Raw genomic sequence first — 24,455 nt, forward strand, 5'->3', positions numbered from 1 at the left:
GCATAATATATGCGGAAATATTGTAAGATACCAAAAAATATAGCGTTTAGCGAAGTAAAGGTATAAAGTTGTATCGAGAAGCAAATAAGTATAAAAATTGCTAACGAATGAATATAAAAAGAAAAAAAGAAGAAAATGTAATATCCTCATGCGTGCGTAATACTTATATTTTATTATTCGTATATTATATCATGAAAATGGAAAATTATTAAAATCATCCACTCTATGAGCATCGTGTTTTCCCAAGCAATTAGGCCGGGACTGCGTCATGGAAACCGCGTCAACATGCATTTCGATAGACTTAAAAATGCAAAGTAATCGATAATTAACAGCGGAAAATGGCCAATATCAATGGTTACGATTTCAACGTTAACGTCAATAACGAAGAACGTGTTTTCAGGAATACTCTTGTCAAGTTACCATCGCAAGTCCTATTGTCAATGAGCCTGTATCCCGCGTTACAATCACACCGGAAGCCGATCGGCAGATCGATGCAAATTTGCGAACATCCACCGTTGTTCTTGGAACACTCGTTCACGCCACAAAGTTCTTCGTTCTCGTCCTCCCAACCGATACAATCACGGTTTTTGTTGCACACGCTGGAAAGAGGGATACACGAGCCCTCGCTACATTCGAATTGCGTCGACGGATCACAAACGGTGGTTTTGCCCGTGCAATTTCTCTCGTCGCTGCCATCTACGCATTCTGCTTTACCGTTGCAATACAAGTGGCCTGAAAATTATTTTTACATATACACACGTACGTAGGATAAAATCTGGAAGGAGAAGCGGCGAGAAGCGCGTTTTGCGCGATGATAAATTAATGCCGAATAAAACAGAGAGCAAAAATAAAAAAAATGGACGAGTACGAGAATAACAACCGCCCTGACCAATTTGCTTTTACCAACAAATTCTTGGTTTCCTCGTTCACGGGAAAGTGCACGCGTCTACGTCATGCATGGTATAGTATACAACGTATAATATATCTTGCGTACATTACGAATAAATATTATTTAGTAGAGTATTATAAGCAACTTTAATACGTTAAAAGTAAAATTATGCTTCGTATTAATCTTATGCGCTTTATTTCTCAAAATTGAACGAATAAACTAAATATTTCATACTGTACTATAGGCAAAGACGCTTTTATGTAAACTCTCTGCTTAAAATTAGGATGACTGGTAATTACATAAATTAATCGGGTCATAACGTATCGATTATCTATATTTTACAGAGTACACGGCATACGTTATTTACCAAAACTAATTATGAATATATACGCTAAATGCACCATTTACGAATACAATAAACGCTTCGGGCCAACTATATATGTTCCCCTTCTTTATGAATTTTCTCCTGCAAATCACGATGTCTGGTATACGTAGTGGCGCATTGTGCAACGCGACAGATAGTATCCGTCGAATTACAAAAAAAGGCAAGCTGGTTAAACGTTCTCGTAATTAAGTTTACCTGATATACAATTACGATGATCCCCGCATTGGAATTGATCCGGCCTGCATGTAACGTTGTGACACCGTTTTGGCAACTCGTCGGCCCCGTTGGGGCAGTCTCTTTCACCGTCGCACACCCAGCTTTTGTGTATGCACGTGAAATCGTCGTCACAGTCGAAGTCTTCGTCCTTGTTGCAGTGGCTTGGTCGTTCGCCGTTCGAATACTAAAAAGATTTCATAAATCTTTTACTTTGCGCCATCCCTTTCTTTGCACGGGTCGCTTTTTAATTTTCTGGACTTTAGGCGGCTCTTTGCGTTTTTGCGACGTCGAAACGTAGAGGATTCGACGGTGGGAATTAACCGAAGCGAATACGGTCTCGTGAGTATGTTAATTTCAAAGATCTCAACGATGACGCCAACGCCGAACAAATGGTCGATACGCGGTTTTACCTTATTTTCCGGGTATTTGATTCTAATATACGAAGTTGTGGAGTTTTAATTAATCGCGATGCAAAGCAAAGCAAACCCGGTTTCGCTGCTATGCTAATTAGGAAAGCGGCAACGATGACGAAACTGTCTGCAATTGTTGAGATTTTTAGATACAAGACCGACCAATTTCGCTATATTTATAGATAGTATAGCTATAGATAGTATGGTATAAATTAAAAAAAAAAAAATAATACGTTACGTTTCCTTAATGTACTCGTTATGCGGTTAAAAGTTAACGGAGTGAGATAAATATTAATCAGCCGGTTTTCATAAAAATGCCGCTTCTGGAAGAAATAAAACTACATAAGAAGCGCCAGCAGAGAAAAACGACGCGTATCTTCGGACGAACAAACTTGTCCATTCGAGATATTCGCGATAGAATAACAGTCGATAAAGTTTTTTCCTTGTGCGACTATATATCGATCGCGTGAGAATAAAATATCCGATCGACCATGTTTTACCTTACATCCAACTTCGTCGATTTTATCTGGGCAATCGAAATCACCGTCGCATCTCCATCGAGACGTTATGCAATAATTCTTGGAGCAGGCGAATTCTGACGGACCACAGGTGACCGGTTTGCAATCTTCCTCGTCGCTGCCGTCTCCACAATCGTCGTCGCTGTCGCACACCCACGTTCTCTGGATACATCGCTTGTTTGCGCACGTAAACTCGTCAGATCGACAAGTGTCGTCTGGAGAAAACGCGTTTTATGTACACGCAAGAAATAAATAATAAACAAACGAACGAGGTAAAAACGATCTACGACAAAGGCGATACGACAAATTTGTTTTCAGCGAACCACTCGTATTTTAACACGGATATGAAATTTAACACGACGACCGAAAGAAACATCTCTAACGTTATTCTTTGACATATTTACCGCTATTTATCATATTTAACGTATCTATTACTCTCTTTAGAATTTCGAAATATTTCTTCCAACTCGATCTCCTCGAATAAATTATCGAATATTCGGTCGATATCGCTTCGTTTTCGCGAAAGGAAGCCGGTGTTTCGCTGAAGGATCCAATGCGAACAACTTGCTTCTTACGTCTATCGTTAATACGTTCGTTTGTAGCGTCGCGCAAAAATCTTAGACCATCCACGTTACTAGTTTCAACGTATTTTAGGAAATCCTTGGCCGCGTGGCACGAAAAATAACAGACACGAGTGTGTTCAAAAATTATTCGTACCAAGAATCGTAATGGAATATTTTAAAAGCTTGATCAATAACAAACAGACTGACTGACTCTATTCTTGAGTTTAACGTATAGCGAAGATTCGCCACGTGGTCTAAGGCTTTTACGCGGCACGTTTAGCGTTAAAACACGACGCACAACGTCAAAGAAACAAGGAAAAAAGAAACGGGGCAAAAGAGAAGAAGCGGCAAACATTGCTCGAACACGTGGAAATACATATATGCAACGTATCTATTCGATATCCACGATGCTAAGAACATGGCGCGTGAACATGGATTTTTCGTTCGTACGCAAGCTACCCGAGGAAAACGAAATTCGAAGCGTAAAAGACCACGGTAAAAATCAGGAACGTTGGTCACTCGAATTAAATCTATGCTTCGTTCCGCTTTTTCACGGCAAACACGCCCTCCCCGCTGTGTCGCGAACGCTACGACGTTCAAATTATGCAAGAAGCTATTTGCAGCACTTTCGAGAGGATGTAGCGGAAGGAATAAGTTTCTCGGCATAGTCGCGTAATTAAACGGGATAATTAACCGGTCCTTAATCAACGACAGACGCATACCGCTACCACGACGTTACTTAACATTAAGCGCACGACATAACACGTAGAAACTGCTAGCTTGTTCGTGCACGAGCTAAGAAATCAGGCGCCGAATCGTTCGTTACCCTCGTAGACGAGTTTTATCCGTCTGGATGAAACGGCACGAACGCTACGAACGAAAAATCAAACGTTCCGTGACCAATGTGCTCGCGTAACGTCGATTCTCGCTGAAATAAGGGACGCGTTTGATCGTCTACAATGACACTCGTGCATACGATCGAACGAAACTTCGTATCCAACCCTTTGCAGTTGTTACGCGGAATTTCTTCTTCTTCGTACGATTATCGATATATCGCGAACCTTTTTCCCAAGTTAAGTGACAAGCTAACTATCGTAAATCACATTGGAAGGAAAAACGGTATCAACTTGCAGATATTTATTCCAACGAATAACGATTAACGTGCGACGATCCGCTGTCTATTCCAAGAATTCGAGGTCTCTTATTTGAACATTTTGATAAAATTAACGAACGTGTCGATATTATACGGGACAGGCAAGAGTATACGGAAATAACGCGATCAAAATTTAAACGCTTGTGACACGTTGAAATTGAAAAATCCAAATCAAGCGTACAGAACATTTACGTAGGACGTCCTAGATTTTTCCCACCAAATAGTAGTATCGGTGTATTCTACGACTAAGCGAGAAAAAAAAAAAAACAAGAAAAAACAAATAGAAGCTAATAAACGCTGAATCAAAAAGTTAGGGCAAAAATATAAAACAAAAACGGATTGGTTATTCGAGCGATAAAACGTAGAAATGTTACATCGTTTTTCATCTTTATCAATGTACACATACTATGCTCTATCGCGTATTCGATAAGACTGAAAGAGGATTACGTATTTATTACATTATGTTGTGTTACATTTCTATTAAACAACGATAAAGTATCTTTCGTAGAGTATTAAGCGTAAAAACGTTTAAACGAAAAAATCGGGATCGTTTAATGGATAGGTGTCGTTTTCCAACGAGATAACGTTACTTTGTGCATCGATGAGGAACAAGCGAAAGATATTGGATCTTAACTGGAATGTTCACTTCCCCGTCCTGCTTATCAAATTATCAAATTAGCACGGATGGGCGACTCTGTGTGTCGTTGGCAAATAGTCGCTAATGACCATGGTAGGCGATGCGACTTTAATGAAACAATAATCAAAAAAAAAAAAAGAAAAAAAAGAAAAAAAAAAGAAAAAAAAGGTAAAAAAGGAAAAAAAACAAAATAGCTACGTTATTCGTCCTCGACTATCATCTACTCTCCAAAAATTTCATCTCTGTAAAAGCTTTTTAATGGCAAGGAATCAAATACGTAGAGGCGTGAAAAAGCTATTCGAAAGAATTGATTGCTGAAAAAGGTAAAACGTTCTTCGGCGAGGCAATTACAGAGTTACTCGATAAATGGCAGGAAATCGCTGAAAGAAACGATGCGATGATTCGATAAAATGCTAATTTTGTAAAACTACGTGCAATTTTCTCAAATTTTGCTGCCTTTCCAACGTAACAGAATTAGCAATTGTCGCGCCGTTTCGATTTCCACGCGTGTCGCCACGACACGATAAATCCGATCTATCCGATTACGAATCCATCTTATCGATCTAATCCATTATTCGCGTTCTTTCGATTACATTCCGATTAACGTCGCTTAAGGCGCGTACGAAAAACCAATCCATCGTCGTTTCGTATTTTCGCCTGCTTTTAATCGATCAACGAATTAAGAAATTCGTACGTTCGGTAAATACGTGTGACGTACGATATGCTTTATAACAGTTCGTTCAGAGGTACGAACCATTTTAGGACACGCGTATATTCGCAAATCGTAACTTTCTCGTTTTACCGCAAGTACCCGGCGTTTCGAATATTCCGCGCACACATTTTTGCATATCGTACGAATCTTGCGTATTTCTGCAGCTTCGACTTTCGCATAAATGCATAAAAATCCGCGGTACTACTAGCAATCGCGTATCGTACGATTCTTCTACCTTTTGCAATAGCATGGAAGCATCGAAATATTTAATATCGCGTTACTATCGCGTCGCTCTGCATTCCTTCGTATTTTGCGAACGATTCTTCATGCGGTAACGATCATACGTACATAACGAAGTTTCTTTCAACGGCAAAGGGTCGAATGATAATTCAGCAAGCCAACGAAGAAGCGAAGGAAAAAACACAACAAAGAGAAATAACTACGGACACGATAGCGTGAACGTGATAACGAGACGCGAATCATCGTGACGAAGAGAATCGATCGGGCCGCTGCGGCGAAAAACTCGGCACACTCGTGTAATATATGTATATGTACCTATCCGAAAGGTACAGTTCGCGCAACCTGGCCACGAAGAGTCGGTCGTCTAAAGCTTTGCCAAGGGAAACCAAGCGTTTTTCGGAAGGGAAAGGAGTCTCGCTGACAAATTTGCTCGGGCATGACTCGAGGTTACTCCACGCCGGAGGAAGTTGTATATTTACATGGGAAACACGCTTCCACGATGATATCTCGAGTTAGTTTTTTAAAATTGGACAAATCTCTGTATACGACGTACCTCGAACGATAAAAGAGAAAAAGGTTTGGAAGAGGTTTACGATGAGAAAGAATCGAACGAAAAAGATACTTTTCTTTTTCTTTTTTAAGAGATTTTTTTTTTTTAGGATGCAATAGAATAGAACAGCGTTTGGTTATCTAAGGAGATATCTTTTCTTATCTTTATAATATCTCATTATCGACTCGTTAACAGGGTGGTTTTTTTAAATCAGAAGTCTACTCACGGAATGAAGATTTAACGAAACCGAAATTTCTCAAATTTCCTGGTATAGAAGCCATTTTTACTATCAACTTTTACAAACGTCACGGCATTCTCTAGATACGCGTTTACGATCTTTTACCGTTTAACCGATTCTCCGGCAACTCGATGATATAGAGATAAATAAATATAAAATACGGGAATAAAAGGGAAATGCTGTAATCAGAGTGGTAGAATCGAAGAGGAAAAAGCATCGTGTGTAATCCGGCAATCGTGCGGTTGCGCGAGAGAGACTAATTAGTAGAGAACGAAAACGATCCTCGTAATCGTAACAATTACATTTAAAACGTAATAAAAAAAAGCAGCAAGGTTGTGGAAGTTGCGTACGTGCGACAATTATTAATTAGAGGGAAGCATGCAACATGCTACTATTACGAAGCACGCGGTGTTCTGTATTAATCCTTAAAATACAGAAGCTAGGTAGCCGCCAGCTTTCGGTTGTTTCGTTCCTCTTCTATTACGTGGACACCGGCGACTCTAACTTTTAATATCCACCCTAATAAACGCGTCGTACGAACAACACCTAACGCGATATTAACAGTCCATCACGGTCCCCCCAGCTCGATAATTTTATTTCTCGGTGGGCGGATAGTTGGAAGTAGAATTATCTTTAGATATATATTAAAAAAAGAAAAAAAGAAAAACGAAGCTGGGAAGAGTTTGAGTTTGAGTTTTAGGGGCAAAGTTTCAATTTTGTCGCCTTAGAATAAAAGTAAAATAAATAATAAAAAACGAAAAAAGTTAACAAAATACGAAGCGCCAACTCTAAATTTTGAAGGCGAAGTTTCGAATATGTGGCGATCGGCGCAAAATAAAAATTAGAAAAGAATTTTTAATGGTATAAAAGACGCGAAAGGAGATAGAGAAAGTCGACTTGGAGTTTCGAAGTATCGAATTTGTCGTAATCAGAGCGAAGTTGAGTCGCGCTTTTTAGAAACAAAGTAAAAAATCGGAGCGGAACATCTGCTCTTTAAACTTTTGCGGGTGAAAGAAAAAGGGGCATTTGGATCTTTAGGAAATTTGCACGATACGATAGATCGAACACGATTGCGAAACAAGACAGGTAAATACCTGGCTAAATAGCGGAAAGTATCAGCGACAAGCAATGCTGGCGACCGAGCAAGTAAACTGATCGCTCGACGCTTTTACTTTCGCTATAAATCTAATCCGACATTTTATTTTGACGAATCCAAAGCGACCGTATCCAAGGAAAAGAATTTATTAATCGCGATAAGCGTACGACACGCCTTCGAACAGTTCGATAGCTCTCTTTCGTTTCCTCAAATACGAAAAAGCATAAAAGCGAACAAACAGCAAAAGCCGAAAGAGAAACGACAGAGATTTTCTAAATACTCAAAAGCTTTTTGGAAAATACAAAGGGAAAGAAAAAGAACAAAAAAAAAAAAAAAGAAGAAGGAAAAACATGCTCGTCACACAGACCTTTTTATATTTTAACCCTCGACCGACAGGGCGAAGTACGTGTTACATAACCATCGGAGCGGACCAATTTGACCTCGATTAAACAAGTTGGCCAAGTGTGCGTTTCGACTAAAATATGTAACCGTACTTGTGACAACGGCCGTTTAACTCGTTAAGAAAACTTTGAACCGTAATAAACGATTAATTTAACTTTCTCGCGCTTTATCCGCGAGTCGAACGATCGGAACGATCGGAACGATCGGAACGAATGGTTCGAGCCCAAAGTGGAAAATTAACATGGACGTTTCAGAGGCAGACTGTAACAGAGCGTGTTACAGTGGTAAAATCAATAACGGGGCTGTTTTAACTTGGTCGTATCGGTCGAGGGTTAAAGGGTTTAACGCGTTAATCGCCAATATCCTGCTTGATTTAAGATTATCCTTCGTACAACGGGAATCTAGGGGATATCGTAGTATATACCGTAGAATTGTGTCTCTTTGATCGTGTATACACCATTTAACAGCGCAGAGCTCAGGTTCGAGCGTTGTGCGGTTTCGCGTCGCTCGCACGAGCTACCGCGAGATTACTGCGCTACGGCATAATTCATAGCACGACAGAACGGAAGAGGAGCGTTCGAAAAGGCATAAATGAAAAATAGCGGATCCGATGGTTTCTTTTTCTCGGCCGAGCTTTCTCTTTTGTACGGAACTCGATGTAATCGGGAAACGTACAACAAATATTTTATCCCGGTCTAGAAACGTGCCCCGAGCGGTAGACCTTTCGAAAGTTCGCGCGTTTCATCGAAAAACTGACAAATACGAATTTCCTACTGATTTATGCAAAGCCGACCCGGTTCGACTCGGCCCCGCTGCAAAACATTTAATAATTCATTGTTTAGCCAGGCGAATACAGCATTAGCGCATTGAAAATGCATGAAGTTAGAAACACGTATAGATCGCAGTGAACGGATCGGGACAACAATTGCTTTCCAGTACCGAATCCTCTAAACACGACGAACCGAATTCCGATCGAGACGTTCACCGATGATCGTTCTCCGACAGAGAAACCTTACACGGGATTTTAGATTAAATCTTACCGGTTGACCGTCGATTTTTATGCATTTATTTACGATTTTAAAACGCAAATACGAAAGACTATACTGTACTTTTGATATTATATTTTTCAAGATATGAATTTGCATAAAAATCAACGATCTATTCGTAAGGAATCATTCGATCGTTTCTATTACGAATTACGCCGTATTTGCTAGCGAATTTATACGCGAGAATGTCGCTTGCGTCGATAATGGAGGAAAGCTCGAAGTTTTCGAAAGTTAAAATTATGTAATAATAATACGACATTATCTAAACAAAGTAAAAGTAGCTACTTAATATTGTTCGAAGGTTGATTTGCGTATTTGATCGTTGATTATCAAAGTAAGTAAACGTAGTTTGCATCGGTATCGAAATAAAACGAATGCAAATTCGCGTATTAACGCAGTTGCGGTGAATAAAATACGGAAACGGAATTGATTTCAGAGAGTGACACGACGACTAAACGAATTAGTCTTTTCACCACCGACGATATTTCGATACCATCGAAATAAAACGTTCCCTATTCTTTGCAAATATTCCTACCCTACCGGGCGATAAACCGCAATTCGATATGCGTTCGTCGAACAAGAAACGTCCCACTCATCCTCGCTTCCCTGTTTGATTAATTCTCGCCTATATTTCATATCGCGTATATACGCGATACTACGCAACTACTTTAACAAGTTACTTTAACCGATCGAACGATATTTATTTTCGGTAAAACTGCTCTTGAATCGAAACAAGGAAAAAAAAAGAAAAAAGCGTAACAATTGATAACACAGTAAGGAATAAAAACAGAATATATCAAAGATCGAAAGCGGAATTCAGTCTTGTAAGAATTAACACGCCGATTCTTGCTTGTACGTGACGTACGTATTGATTAATAGACTAGATATATCGGTAATAGAATAAGTAGCTTGTATCGACGGAATTCGGAACGACGTTATTTATTCGATTAAAATGTTGCAACGAATATCAAAATTTCGATTCCCGTACCGCAACCACGGAAGATATTCGCACATATCCCGATCCTTTGACGGAACGTTTCGTCCTTAGATTCGATACTTTACGTTCGTAGCGCGGTAAATTTTTATAGTCGCGCGAAAATACTACCGAACGATAGGAAATTTAATATACTGGAATCTATTAGGTAACGCGTAAGCGCTACAACAGACGCGACGTAACGTGCAAGTACCTTTTGCAACCACTACGGCGTTCATGACGCCGCCACTAAGCAGGGAAACTTTCGTTTTCTAGCTTATTTTTTAAGCTTGTCCGCGAAAGGAATCGTTAAACGGACGTAAAGTAAGACGGTAAGTAAAAAGAGCCGAGATCAAAGCACGCGATTGGCGATCAACGTGAGCGGATGCAAGCAAGAGAAAGCAAATGTTACGTGAAGAAGCGTAAGCGTAAAATAGAGTGCCCGTGCAGAATCTTACTGCACTCAGCCTCGTCCGAACCGTCCGAACAGTCTGGATGGCCGTCGCACATCCACGCGAGTGCCACGCACTCGCCGTTCCCCGAGTGACACGTGAACTGATCCGCCGTACAATTCTTCGTCCCTACAAGATGAGGATCGATTGGACCGTGATTTTCATTCGTGACAAGGTGCCAGCCACGCGGCACCGCACTCTCACGGCCAGAGATCCCGTTTCGCTCTCGCGCGAGTGCACAATGCCATTCGACCAGCTCTATTTTCGTCGAGCGCGAGGAGAGTCGTCTCGAGAAACCGCGAATCGCATCCCCAGGGTCAACTGCATCTCGCGAAAAATTTACTCACCGTCGCTTTGTTCAACGCTTAAGGAACGCGATCGTCCGCGAGAAATTTCTTTCCTTTTTTTATTTACCTTCGTTTCTCCTATCCTTTCCTATTTAAGTTTAGTTTTCCTAGTTAAGTTTCTCAATTTAAACCGGTCTTGATTTAATTAACCACGTTGAATCACACCGGTGCCATTATACCGGTGGAAATTTGTCGTTGCGAATTATTCTTTACAGTTTCGACGCTTCGTTCGTTATTATCCCTCTTGTTTCGCTCACTTCCGCCGACTCGATTCTGACTCGGTTATAATCGAGAATCTGTACAATACCGAACGTTAACGGATTTAAGCTCGGGTCTTGTTGCGAGACGATGTCAGTGGCCGGAGATTCGATGGTCGACCGTCTATTTTCAACCTAACGTTGTTTTAGTTTCATAGCGTTTTCGGACGAAGAGCGAGAATTTAATGGCACGCGAGAAATTATATCGTTTGAACGTTAGCTCGTAACGAAAGGATATACGCAGCCACTAAGCGTTACAACGCTTTTACATTCGTCACGATTCTAACGAATTTCCTTTCGTTTCGTATCTTTCGTCGTAAGCCACGATGCGAATATAAATTAGCAATAAAATGGAAAACTAGGAAGAAAAACTCGTTTCATCGCGAATCTGTACTCGATAGAAATATCGTATCGAAGGTACGTAAACGAGAAACTTTAACTTTCGCTATAAGAGAAATTTCAGATATTTCTATCGATACACGTGTCTTTTCTCTATTTCGTATTGCGAGCATTCGTTTCGCGAGTTCGTAAACGTTCAGAGAACGAAGATAACGGTGTTCGAAGGATCGTTGGTCTACAGTTTCGGCTTGTGCGACTAGCTGCGCGCGTACAAGCTTCGAAATTATTGCCGAAAGATACGCGTGGCCAACGCGTAATCCGGTAAAGCTTATTAATGGATGATCTAAGACGCGGTTCTGAGAAAGTTACGGCCAAAGTGCACCGACTTATTTCAATAAGCTTAGCTCTCAGCTTTGTACCTGTTTAGCATTAACAAAGCGAATAACACGCACGGTGTAGAATCAGCTGTACGATACCTGGTCGTAAATTTTAACCAACGAGAGAAAAAAGCTACTTTACGCGCGGTATGGAAGAGATATGCGAAACACGAAAGATACGTAACGCACGAAAATATTAAAATAAAGGAAAAATATATAACACGAATAGGTCTACCAAACGTGCCAAACGATTTATTTAAACGATCGTTGAAAAAGTATCAGTTTATATGATAGGTAGAGGAATTAACGTAACGAATAAACGACGGTTACTGGAAAATGAATAATCGTTGGACAACGATACATCGAAACGAGCGACAAAACGTTCGAATAATCGGTGCGCGAGAAAACGATATTCGGTGAAGAACAAAAGACGTTTAAATTTCAAATATTTGGCTTTTCCTCGTTTGGTTCGAACGAACTTTACCATTAAATAGGATTTGTTCGTGCTTGTGTATTACGTTTATGCGTTTACGAGAAGCGATATACGAAAATATACAAAACGATAAAAAGACAAAACTAATAATTATGCCCGGGCAAAAGTATTTAGACCAAGATACCGTTCGACTTTAATTATAGCTGATCGTAACGTAAATTCGTAATAGCAAATACGAATCGGCTTATCCAAAGACTCGTCTCGTTGCGAAGGAAACCCTTCCGCCGCAGACCAACCGACTATTGAGAAACTTAACGGGAATGGAATCGAAGCAACGTCGAAATTTTGCCGTTTTATCGAGCTCATCGTCGGCCGTCTCGTCGGGACACGCGGCAGCGTTTAAAGAGAAAAAAAAAAAAAAAAAGGAAAGAACGAAAATTTGGCAAAACGTTCGCGGAATTTCAAACTCTATATATTTACTTTGCCTTGGCAATTTATCCGTTTCCGGTGGTCGAGTCGCGGTTTCGCTTTGATGGGAAACGAATTCAACGGTCGAGGGATGCAATTTGCGATTCCAAGACCCTACTACTCCAAGACCCTCTCGCTCTTTTATTCCACCGTGGATAATCCCCGTCTGTCGCTTATGTTCCGTAGTTTTCCCTTAATTTTTTTTTTCCTTTCCTCTTTTATCGCCTTCTCTTTTTCATTTCGCTTCTCCTTGGCTCCTCCCTGGCTCGTTCCAGCGATCAACCTACGACTCATTGACAACTTACTGCGGCAATTTTTCTCGTCCAACCCGTCGCTGCAGTCGTGCTGAAGATCACACAGCCAGGTTTTCGGTATGCACCTCCCAGGGCTGCACTCGAACTCCGTTTCGCTGCACTGTTTCGACCCTTTCGATCGCAATCGTTTTATCATTTTTCATTCTCGCAACCATTCTTTCGCACGACCAGTCGTCGTGCGCGCGCGAACAGAAGCGAACAAAAGCGAGACGAACCTCGCCAACAATTTATCAGCACACACCAATTTATTAGTCGCGATATTAAACTCGGATCGAGCAAACCTGTTTCCATCTCGCGTTACAACTTTTTGAGAAGGATAACTTTTCTCTCTTTTCTCTACTTTTCTTCTTTCTCTCTCTTCTTTTTTAATCGTAGGAACGAACGTCGGTTCGCGGATAGGTTTTCATATATTAAATTACAAGTCCAACGATAGAACATCTTCCTTTGACGGTTTTAGCGCCTTTCTGACGCAAGATTAAATTTATTTTCAGTTATTTATATACGTACGTGATCTTTGCAAAAGGCGAAAAAATGCTAGACAGGACGTTTTAATTAAGGAAGACGGAACATCGCTCGGACATCCCTCGGATACTCTCTTATTAACCGACAAACGACTTTCTCTCAACTCTTTAACGATTCGCGCTATAGAGGGAGAAATATCGATGGCGTATCTATTCGCGCGTATTTCCTATTTTCCATGGAAAACCGTCGATGCTTTTTTCGTGAAAATCGACGTTTTCCGATATTTTTATTCCGCGAGCGTAGCCGACTTCCGGTACACGATACTAAGAAACTTGAAAGAAACAGCGAAGCGTTACATTAACATATTTTTTCGTGTCCCTCCCTTTTACTTTCAGAGACATTTCGCAAATGTGACGCTAGATTTCTCAAATTTCCGGCTAGCGATACGATGTTTAACGACGCGAGATGACAAATTTTCGACAACGATTCAGCGATATATTTCTTTGTTATTACTTAATATCGTATAATATTACATATAATATATAATAATATATATACAAATAAAATCTTTGTGCAAAGGGTGTAGGGAGAGGAATAGAGCGGACAACGAAGACGAATTCGAAGACAACGAAAAATTTGTGAAATAACTTTCCATTTCACGGTATTACCCTAGAAATCTTTGGCAGCTCTTTAGAGGATAGCTTTTGAAAAAGGATAAGCGTGCATCGCTAACGAGAACAACGACTTTAAATATTTGAACATTTAGGCAAATTCGTTACTTTCGTTCCTCTACGTCGCGAGTTTTCTCCAATAATGTCACGCATGGAATGATATCGTCCAAGTAGCTTCATTTTATAAAAGGAGGAATATCTGGCGGTATTTTAAAAAATGAAAAGTAAACGTAGCGATATTACCGCTTTATATAAAATATGAAAGACACGCGGACAAAAATACGACGAGTCCGTTCTTGTTGATTTCCTCTGACATTTATGTCGCTCGGTGGTTAAAGAGTGAAAAAGGGGAAACTCGTCGAAACTGTTTGCCCGATGAAAACACACACGTACGTGTACGCTTCTTTCTCGCCGGTCTTATAGCCATCGGTCTCTTCGCCGTAAAACCGGTATGAAAGAAAAGAGGGAAGAAGCTGCGATCGCTACGATTTAAATATGCATAGGAAAGATCGCATAAAAGAAAATCAGATCCGCTTAGCCGGCACTCGGGAACCGATTAAACTCTAGCAAACCGTTAGATATGGGATATTACAGGTTGTTTAACTTTTTAGCAAAGCTGTTAATTCTAGAACAACGAGCCGCGCAACTTTCCTCTTTGCCCCGAGTACGAGAGTACTCGATAAAGACGGTTTGTGGCAGTTAACGCAGGCTGGCCGTATTAACTTGTCATTGGTAGCGTTTCGAAGAGCGATGGAAAATAATTCAACGAATATGTTTTAAGCCGCAAAGATAAAAAGATCTAGTTACGTCCGATGACTAATATACACGATGGAATAAAAGTTTCTCTCGTTTCGACGAGGACACGATCAAGCTAATATCAGGCCATAAGGGCAAGGGGGATAAAAATCTAATTGCCATTTATTATCTGTTTTCGTCGTTGTTGGAAATTCTTCCGTGGAAATTAGTTGTACGGTAACGAGAGAGCAGTTAGAGAGGCCCTTTATTATCGTCGCGGACTTGTTCGCGGTGCAACGCAATTTTTCACGTCGCTAGTTATCACGTTATATCTCTTCCGCTGTCGCAAAATCGATACGGTTTCCCGTGCAATTTCAAAGCGAGAGAAATGCGACATCGTTAGCAGATTACAAGCGATGGCGAACGCGGTCCACCGATATGTTTGCCGGATGCGTGCCGGAGGAGAAGTCGGTTCACCCAAATATTCGTTAGCCTTTGACCCGTCGCGTTATCGACGCAACATCATTTGCAATTTCGCGCATCGATCACGCGAATGCTCGCGTTAATCGTTAGCCGATTCTAACAAGCGTTTTATCGTAGTTATTGTAATTATACGAATTATATATAATTTACGATCGTTATATTCTAATATAGGTGATAATTTTTAACGAGTTTTTTTAGAAGAACAACGAATCGTAAATTTTATGTAAAGATTTTATGTTAGGTAGCGAAAAAAGGTCGTGCGGTTTTTTCGTTCTTTCGCAACGATAAAATAACAAACGTATAAACTCGAATTCCAGAAGAGATTGATACGTTATTTTTTGTCCCACTAAGCGTAGTTACGTATGCGAATTAACTGTAAATAACGTAGGTAGGTACGCTATGTTTCGAGAATCGAGAGAATATCAAAGGAACATCCATCGTCCGTGCGTCGTTGCGTGTTTCATGTGGCTTAAGATTTGGAAAAGTAAAATGATACTTTACTTTGATCGTAGATAAGACGAGGACATATCCGCGTATGAGAATCGATCCAGAATTAAAAGAAAATGAAACGATTTCGTACGTTACAAAATTAAAAGGCTAAATTTCGAAGGGATATCCATTTTCGATCACAGATAGAAAATATCCCGTTTTCCAACTATAAAAATCTCTCGCCTGTAACAGGTTCGAGCGACGAGTATTTTTCCACGCTCTCGCTTATAAATGCAAACGATCGTCTTTAAGTTTATTCGTAACTCAAAGACGTTTCCGATCGTGGAAACGTCTGCAAACTCTTTGGATTTTTAAACTAAAACTAAGTAGCTAAAAAAACTAAAAGTATTTCGACGTTTTTTTTTTTTCTCAAACATTCTATGCGCAATCCAGAATATCGCGAGAGAATTCTCTGTATTTAGCAACTTTGCGTTTTCTTAATCAACGCTAATAAAAATCAACGGTACAGACCGGAACAACTAGACCTTCGAGAAGAAAAAGGCTTGCAGTTTATCGAAGAAAAAGCAACGTGCCGACCGATGTAATTAATCTTCCATAATTCACGTCGTTACGTAACACGACCAGGATTTCTTTTTCAACGACCTACATACGCTGCGTGCGATCCGATTTTTGCCGATATTTTTCCGATTAAAGGAACACCACGTGGCGAAACGATAGTTTCGCGCAAACATTTTGCACGCGCCGCTAATTCCCTATATTCTCGATTAATCGTCTCATACGCGAATAACTGGAGCAACCTCTCCTCCACCCTCCTTCGTTTATTTTCGCTATTACCCATTTTGTATTTCCTTTTCATTTTTATCTACTTTTTCTCTCTTTCTTTCTTTTCTTTTTTTTTTTTCCTTTATGGACCTACATATCGTATCGTCCGATCGCTCCAGCAACCCCCTCCCCCTGCTGTTTCCGCTTTGATTTCCGTCTTTTATCGGTCTCTACGTTTAATTGGCTCTGCGATATTGAAACTGTAGAACGATAGAAAGGGGGTCCACGTCACGGACCGGGCAATTAATATTAAAACCGTACTGTTGCCGCGTAATAATGAACAGCCACCGGGATCCTAGATCGGTAGGCAAAATGGAAACCGATTAATCGATTTCATCGCCACTCGACGTCGCTGGGTATCGCTATCGATCAGACCGCTCGAGAAACGTTCAAGACGTTTGCTCTGCCGCAACGAGCACGAGTCGTGTAAATCGAACGAGCTAAGGCGAATGCTATAGTATCGATGCTTTACCGTTTGCAAATACGTCAGGCCAAGAGGTCGGATAACGAGTTATGAAAAATTATATCTTAGCACCGATCGTCTCGACCGGTTTATCGATCCAACGAAAACGTTTATCGCGAGCCCCCAACAACGTCTCTCCCATCGAGGAAGGCAACGAGGATTTGTTCGCTCGTACATATAGAACGCGATGTATACGCGATATTTCGTTTGTTTTACGTTTTTCCAATTGTTTTTCTTTTTCCATGTTGCTCGAAAACTCTGTTCAACAACCGGTTAACTGAATTTTGTTTGCCGTGCTCAGAAACTCTTTCATTCACAAAAGTAGCAATTAACAAATGCGTATATGTACCGAGCAGATCGGTTTTAATTTTCTGCGAATTTGTAAATACGCAGCGTTACGTTTCTCTGCCATTTCCTTTTTCGTAGCGTTTCGCAAGCGATATCGCAACGTTGAATAAATTATATAGAGAGATGTGTATTATTTTCAATTAATAGATCGATCGATAGATCTTTTTTTTCTTCTTTTCATTTTCTTTTTTCCTTTTTTTCTTTTTTTGGAAGAGAAATTACTAGTCATTAGCGCGTCTCCCAGTCGACGGTGTAATTGGCGCAAAAAGCAAAAATTGTCGAAAGCGGCCATCGATTAAATTTGTTTTAACTTTTGCAACTGCAAACGATCTTTCTTCTTTCTCTTTTTTTCTCTTTTTTCCTTTTTTTATTTTAATTGGAGCAACGCGTTAATAAGTACACCGGTGTGCATCGGTATGTACGATGAAAATATGGACGATTTGGGCGGGGAATTAACTCTCGTCTTTCCTAGTTAACGGATTAATTGACACGGAAGTAAATTTAATTTCGATGTCAAGTTAATTAACGCGTTATCCGTTTGATTGCCTATTGATGCTGATAATGAATGTTTTAACAAACGCCGAAGACACGGTCGATGCATATTTTCGTATTATAGAGCATTTCACGAGCTCTCGTCGTTTCAAGATAACAATTACATACGCAAAATTACCGAATCGCTTTTGTCGTTCCGGTATTATTAGATTTGGAAAATCATCGTCGCAATTATTTTCATCTCACGCGCGTTTCATTTATCGAGTAAACGATCTAAATTAATCAAACATCGACGCTGTGAATTTCTCCGAAAATTTCAACCCTTGCTCAAAAGACCAAAAAGAGAAACAAAGACGAAGAAAAGAAAATGAGAAAAAAACAGCAAACCATTATCATAATGCGCGCTTTGTGGCTCGAGTCACGTTCGATTTAATTGCTTTATATCGGATAAACTACTTTCACGCTGTTACGCTCTTATTCGAGTACTTATTTCAAAAGCAAAGCGGTACCAAAATAAATATGAAACATAGATTTTAATACAAATAAATAGAACGTTGACTTTAGCACGACAAAGGAAAAAATTTCATTTTATTATTCACCGTACAGGCTACGAAAGATATTTGCGCGCACCTTTATCTTACAACGAAACGTCTTTTTATTACTAGGTTCTACGTTTCGTTTTCGTATCAAGTTTTCGTCGCGTGGAAGAACTACCGGATAACGCGCGAAGTTTAACGTACGTACTCGAACGAGAACGAGGAACAAAGTGGAATGTGTAGCAAACGAACGATACCAAAGAGCATTTTAACAGAAATAAATATACTTTACGTGCGTGTATAGTACTAAGATAGAAAGCAAGGAGAGAAGACGGAGCGTCAAGTTTGGCACGCCAAAGGAAAACTATCGTTTGACCATCTGTGTCTCTCGATTAAAAAAAAGGAAAAAATAGGAATGCGCGTGAAAGTAGAAATACCGAGAATAGAGGACAGGAATGCGAGGGAAAATGCAATCTTAAGACAGGGCGTATCGATAGCGGCGCGATCGAAAAAAAAAAACGTACATCTTATAGAACGACGTCGAAGAAATGTTTGCGAGTCGTTTCAACGACATTACGGGGCTGACTTAACGCACGGCATGCCACTATTCGCGGAAGCTGTGCAACTTTCCGCTCGTAGCATGCACGAAACGAGCGAAGCGGGTGTCGCTGTAACGCTAAGATCGGTAAAAAACCGACGTAGAATCGATAGAATCGTAAATATATCGATAAAGGGAAATTTGGAATTTTTTGAATCGAGCCAAACGTTAACACGCGTCTCCGGATATGTACGTAAGCGGCAAGCTGTTTATTCCAATCCAAACGAAAACACGCGAATCGTCATCGTGAATCCGAGCTGCAGTCTACACACACGTTGGAATGTCATTATCAAACTATTCCATTAACCACGACGACGACCGCGTGGCGTACAAAGCAAAACCGTACGACGAATAGGAATTTACCCGATCGATCTGTACGGCACGCATCTAGGTCACGCTATCGAGCGTATCGATAGGCGAAACAACGTCAATACCGAACTATTTAATTACAACGATAAAACCGCGTTTGTAATTTAAGCCCGGGGTCAAAGGGTTCGCCGATTATGATATTCTCTCTCTCCCTGCCACTCCGCGATGCTGTACCCGTGATCGGTTTTGATCGCAAATCAATCGCGTGCACTCTTTCGACTTCCGTGTCAAGATCGCCGCGTAATTCGCCAGCGTAAATTCACGACTCTCCGTAATAACGGAATGTCCAATAACTCTCTGTAAATTCCAACTATCCGAGATTCGAACGCGCGCGAACAACGGACAGCTAGACACAAAAGAGCCGAATGAAAGGTACCGCTGTCACGCTTGATTATGGATCGGCTACTTGTTGAACTATCCGCTCTCGTCGAAATCATCGCCCATACCGTATATACATACATATCTAATATACAGTGGCTGGCGCGCCAGTATTCGAACGTTTGCAGGAACCTTTCGTAAACATATTCATTATTACTAGGATTCGAAAGGCGGTTCGTTTAACATTAACCTTAGCAAGCCCGGTTGAACGATCGGTTTCAAAATTTAATTTAAAATCGTACATTCGTCGCTGTTTCTTTCGTTCGTCCAACTTTTACGTAAATTCTTGTATCAACGAAAATTGAGAAATCGTTTAATCGAATTGTGGATTATGATTCGTTCTTTGCTTTTTCGTGCTGTGTTCGAACGTACGTACAGGATCTGAGAATCTCGTTGTCAGAAATTCTAACGTTATATATCACGATGTTGTAACGTTACGAGTAGCTTACCGAGTGTGAACCAGGTAGAATAAAACGTCCAAGGCTGCTAGAACCGCCAAGATTAACCCTTTCCATATGAATTCTTTCTTACGCTATATATCAACATCGATGGATGGAACTTTTACCTTACGACGTTCTATTATGGTGGAACAGTGATGCATAGTCCATTCACCGGACCTCGTAATCCACGCGATGAAACACGTCGATCCTCTATCCTTTTATCTCTTTATAAAGATACAGAAAATGTAATAAGATTACGAATAAAACAAAGCCTACGACGTTAATCGATCCAATTTAAAAAAGAGACATTCGATTTGTATTTGCGTTAAAAAGAAGAAGAAGAAGAAGAAGAAGAAGAAACAGAGTGCGTTGAACGTACATAGTTCGCAGCAATGGAATTTCAAATGCATATACACAAATGTATTCATAGACCAAGAGAATGGATTTCGTTTAGCGCATATAGGCGTTCATAAAATCGAAGTGGTTAATGTAGATCACGCGCGTGTTTCTAGTTTCACGTCGTTATTGAGCCAAAAACCGTATTTCGTTGTTATTGCTAATAACTACGTGCCGCGTAGTTGTCCAGTTGGAGATAGAAAAAGCCAAATTTTTTTTATACGCGACAAAAAAAAAAAAAAAAGCCAACGCTAGATTTTCCTATTCTTATCACGTCGCTGTTGATCGCAGATCAGCTACTCGTTGACCTCGTAATAAAATAAAATCGTCGAGCGTCATTGGAGGATAAAATAACGTGGAACCCGCATTAATTTTCCATAAATCTAAAGTGCATACACCGCGTACGCATCGATCGCCCTGTTAAACACGCTCTATGATCGATTTTTTCCCTCTCTTTCTCTATTTCTCTTTTTCTTTCTTTCTTTCTTTTTTTCTTCGAACGAAAAAAGCATCGAAAAGGTTTTCATTACGTAGGTAACTTGATTATAGGTCAGCCACCGTACTGGACGTCCTTCGTGGATCAAAATCACCGTGCAATTTCACAGTTTTTCACGATAAATTTAGCATTTAAAATGCCCGCTAATTCTCTCGCAGATACGAAACGTGCTACGTTCACCGTCGCACACGTTCCTCGATAGGACTATCCAGGCTGTTTTTTTTCATCTTTTTTTCTTTTTTCCTGTTTTTGGATATCCCTCTTTTTCCCCGTATTTTACTCTGCGTTCAGAGTTCAACGAGCTTCCATCGATATTTCTCCGTGCGATCGCGAGAAGAGCAGTCGAAAATATTCGCCTGCAAAAGCGTTTCAAAACTAACGGTAGCTTTCGTTCGTGCATCAATCCGCTTCACCTGCGCGAAACCGGTCCGAAAAGTTGCACTTTCACATACCTGCTTTCGCGGCGAGGGAATCGCGTTTCAAGGGCCGACCGATGGGCCGACCGAAGGGCCGACCGAAGGGCCGACCGAAGGGCCACGTTTCGGCCGCGTCTCTTTCTTCTTCCCAAAAATCAGTCGCGAGAGAACAGGCTCGCTCGTTCCCACGGCTTGTAAGACTAATTTCAATAATCGATCGATGGACAACAGACTCGTTCTGATTAATTCACGCGACCCGATCGAACGACGCGTAACAAAAGCGACCTTTGCCTTATTCGCGTTTCTCCTCAAGAGCGAAAGAATACTCTGGCACGTTTCGTTTTTGTTCGACGCGTTCCAATTTTTCCAAGCAAAGTATCGGTAAGCAGGTGAAAAATATGGTACGCGTAAGACAACAGTAGAAATTATTAAACATAGTTAAATTATCCTTGCATTAGACGTGTTCGATTACAAAGTCCGATGAAAAAACCACATATTTCGTTCCATTTTTCACCTTCCTTAATATTCCAGGAACATTAAATTATAGATATCGGTTAACAGACTCGATACCGATTCGATCGAGGCGACGAAACGGTTAGAACAGTAATTTTTACAAAACATCGTACATTTATCGTCCATTTCCAATCTATGTGCTTCTTCTAGCTTCTCACCTTGCGCGTAGATTAGAACACGTTGTTGACCAAAAAAGCGAAACACGCTCGATTCTCAGTCTCTGAATTGTTGCGAGATCGACGGAATTATAAATCGCGTTACGATACTCGTAATATAGAAGCATCATCGATGAAAAATTGGAAAAGAATGTTTTTCCAGAAGATTTTTATCATTCGGTTTACGGTAACCCGAAATTAATAACGATAGTAGCTATCGAAGGATAGTAACGATAGAAGGATCGGATATTTTTCGATTTATTTAATAAAGTAGCAGCAAAGTACTTTAATTATCCGAGCTTTGTAACTTGTATCGTTTTACCGTGGCGGTGAAGTATCGCTTTTTAATACCAAACATCGATTTTTCACGCTCTCCGCGTGCTCGGTAAACGACTCTTCTGCTTAACGAAAACAAATAAAAATTGAAAACTGCCGGTATGGTAATCGCGCGTCTCTCTGTTTGCGATCAAGGCACGATCGTGAAAATCGAGGCTTACGCGTGCCAACCGCGTTCTTTCGAAAGAGATGTGCCAAAATTTCAGATCGATACCAATTACGTATTCGCGAACTGTTCGACTTTTTAATCGAGCATCTTTATCGTTTCCAAATTACAGACATTTAGATATTTATATTTTTATCCGAAATTACGATCGAAGGCGTTGATGAACGGTAACTGGAATATCTTAACGAGATACTTTTGAATATTTCCAAATATTTTTTTTTACACCATGTATACTCCGTACAGCTTTACGCTTTTAAATATCCTATAAACGCATAAATATCCGCGTCTTATTACGCTACGTAAACTCGATGTAAGAAGAGTTTAACGAACGTCTACGTCTACCTGACAGCGGATTGTATACTTTATAATAAAAAATTAAAAAGCAAATTCAACTCCTGACGAAGGTAACTACGAAAAGCTCGCACTCGGAAGCCCTAATTTTCGTAATCGTATAACGAGTGTTGCGAAACTCTCTTTAAAATTCAAAAATGTATATTTCGTAGGAATTTCTCAAACATTAACGCGTTTAACTCGACTCGAACGTAAGGTCGTAACAATGACCTACTTTATCGTAATTTTCATCTGCTCGTTTCCTGTCTCTCGCCGTTAAGAAGCAGTTCCCTAACGTTCGATCGATACTACAGACCGTATAATTCTTCATACCCCTTCTGAGAACAAAAAGGCCATTTTTATCCAAGCAAAACGTACACAACTTTGCATAGCAACGTATCTATTCCCTGATCTATAGAGCAAACGCGCCAACTTTGCAGCGAAATTCTGTCAAATTTTATTTCGATACGTTTGCTCGCGAAAATATTGGAACAGTCGTGGAAACCTCTTGCGAATATATTACGAGCGAGTAATACGAAACGTTTTGAAACTTTGTTAGCACCGTGACGAAACACGACTATCGTCGTTGCGTCGGTAGAGTTTGAAACACGCTTGAAACTATAGAGTTTGACGCGAATAATATATCCGAAAGATCGTAAAAGTATTTAAACGGTTCATTGTACGCGTATTATACGATACGTTCGAGCATTATTAAGCGTATTCCAGCATTTTTTAAATATCGACGTTGAACAATATCGGTGAAACTCTGACGCGTTCCTAACGGGCGAATCTCTCGGCTGCGCGAATCGAAATGCAGAGAAAAATGACGATCAAGGCTACGTATTATTCTGGAAAATGTACTATTGCTTGGAATTTGCTATCGCTTATATCGCGAACGAATTCCGAATCTCGACCAACGTAATCGCGAAAGCCGCGTTTCATTACGATGCCAACGAAATTCCAAAATGTTTCACGTAACGGAATACGAAACGGAAAAATGACATTTCCAATTTTTACAGGACGTAGACGGAATTTCGACGAGCGATCGTGCGCGTGTAACGGAATCGTAACCGATCGTAATTCGCGGGAAACGAGCTTGAGAAGCGTAATTGGTCGAATAGTTGTAAATAATGGTGATGGAGCGACGATCGCGCGGACAATTACCAAAACGGGAAAGTAATCAGCGGTGGCGCGCACCGTTTCCCCGCATTTACATACCAGCCCATTATAATTGAATATTAATTATCGCGGATGGATATATGTCGTGGCTGGAAATGCACGAGCATGAATATTAATTCGGTATTTGCCCGACGAAATCAGAACGAGCCGTTGTTATTATTAATAACGCGATATCGCGCAACAATCTACCTCTGGAAAATAATAAA

The 24,455-nt window shown here is 40.4% G+C and overlaps 1 protein-coding gene across 9 annotated transcripts in view; it reads right to left on the bottom strand.

Moving 5' to 3' along the window:
• LOC126922007 (very low-density lipoprotein receptor-like) overlaps positions 1–24,455 on the bottom strand; it is a 63,917-nt gene that overhangs the window by 6,160 nt on the left and 33,302 nt on the right. For 3 of the 9 annotated variants that reach the window (XM_050734144.1, XM_050734147.1, XM_050734145.1), the window contains 5 exons: positions 13,007–13,126; positions 10,487–10,609; positions 2,401–2,633; positions 1,470–1,674; positions 421–732 (listed from right to left, as the gene is read on the bottom strand). In XM_050734144.1, coding sequence (XP_050590101.1) covers positions 421–732; positions 1,470–1,674; positions 2,401–2,633; positions 10,487–10,609; positions 13,007–13,126 — 993 coding nt within the window. The remainder of the gene's footprint in view (positions 1–420; positions 733–1,469; positions 1,675–2,400; positions 2,634–10,486; positions 10,610–13,006; positions 13,127–24,455) is intronic. The other 6 variants (XM_050734149.1, XM_050734152.1, XM_050734146.1 and 3 more) reach the window with 3 other exon arrangements.

The sequence above is a fragment of the Bombus affinis genome, chromosome 11 (assembly GCF_024516045.1).
Source record: "Bombus affinis isolate iyBomAffi1 chromosome 11, iyBomAffi1.2, whole genome shotgun sequence".
Taxonomy (NCBI): Eukaryota; Metazoa; Arthropoda; class Insecta; order Hymenoptera; family Apidae; genus Bombus; species Bombus affinis.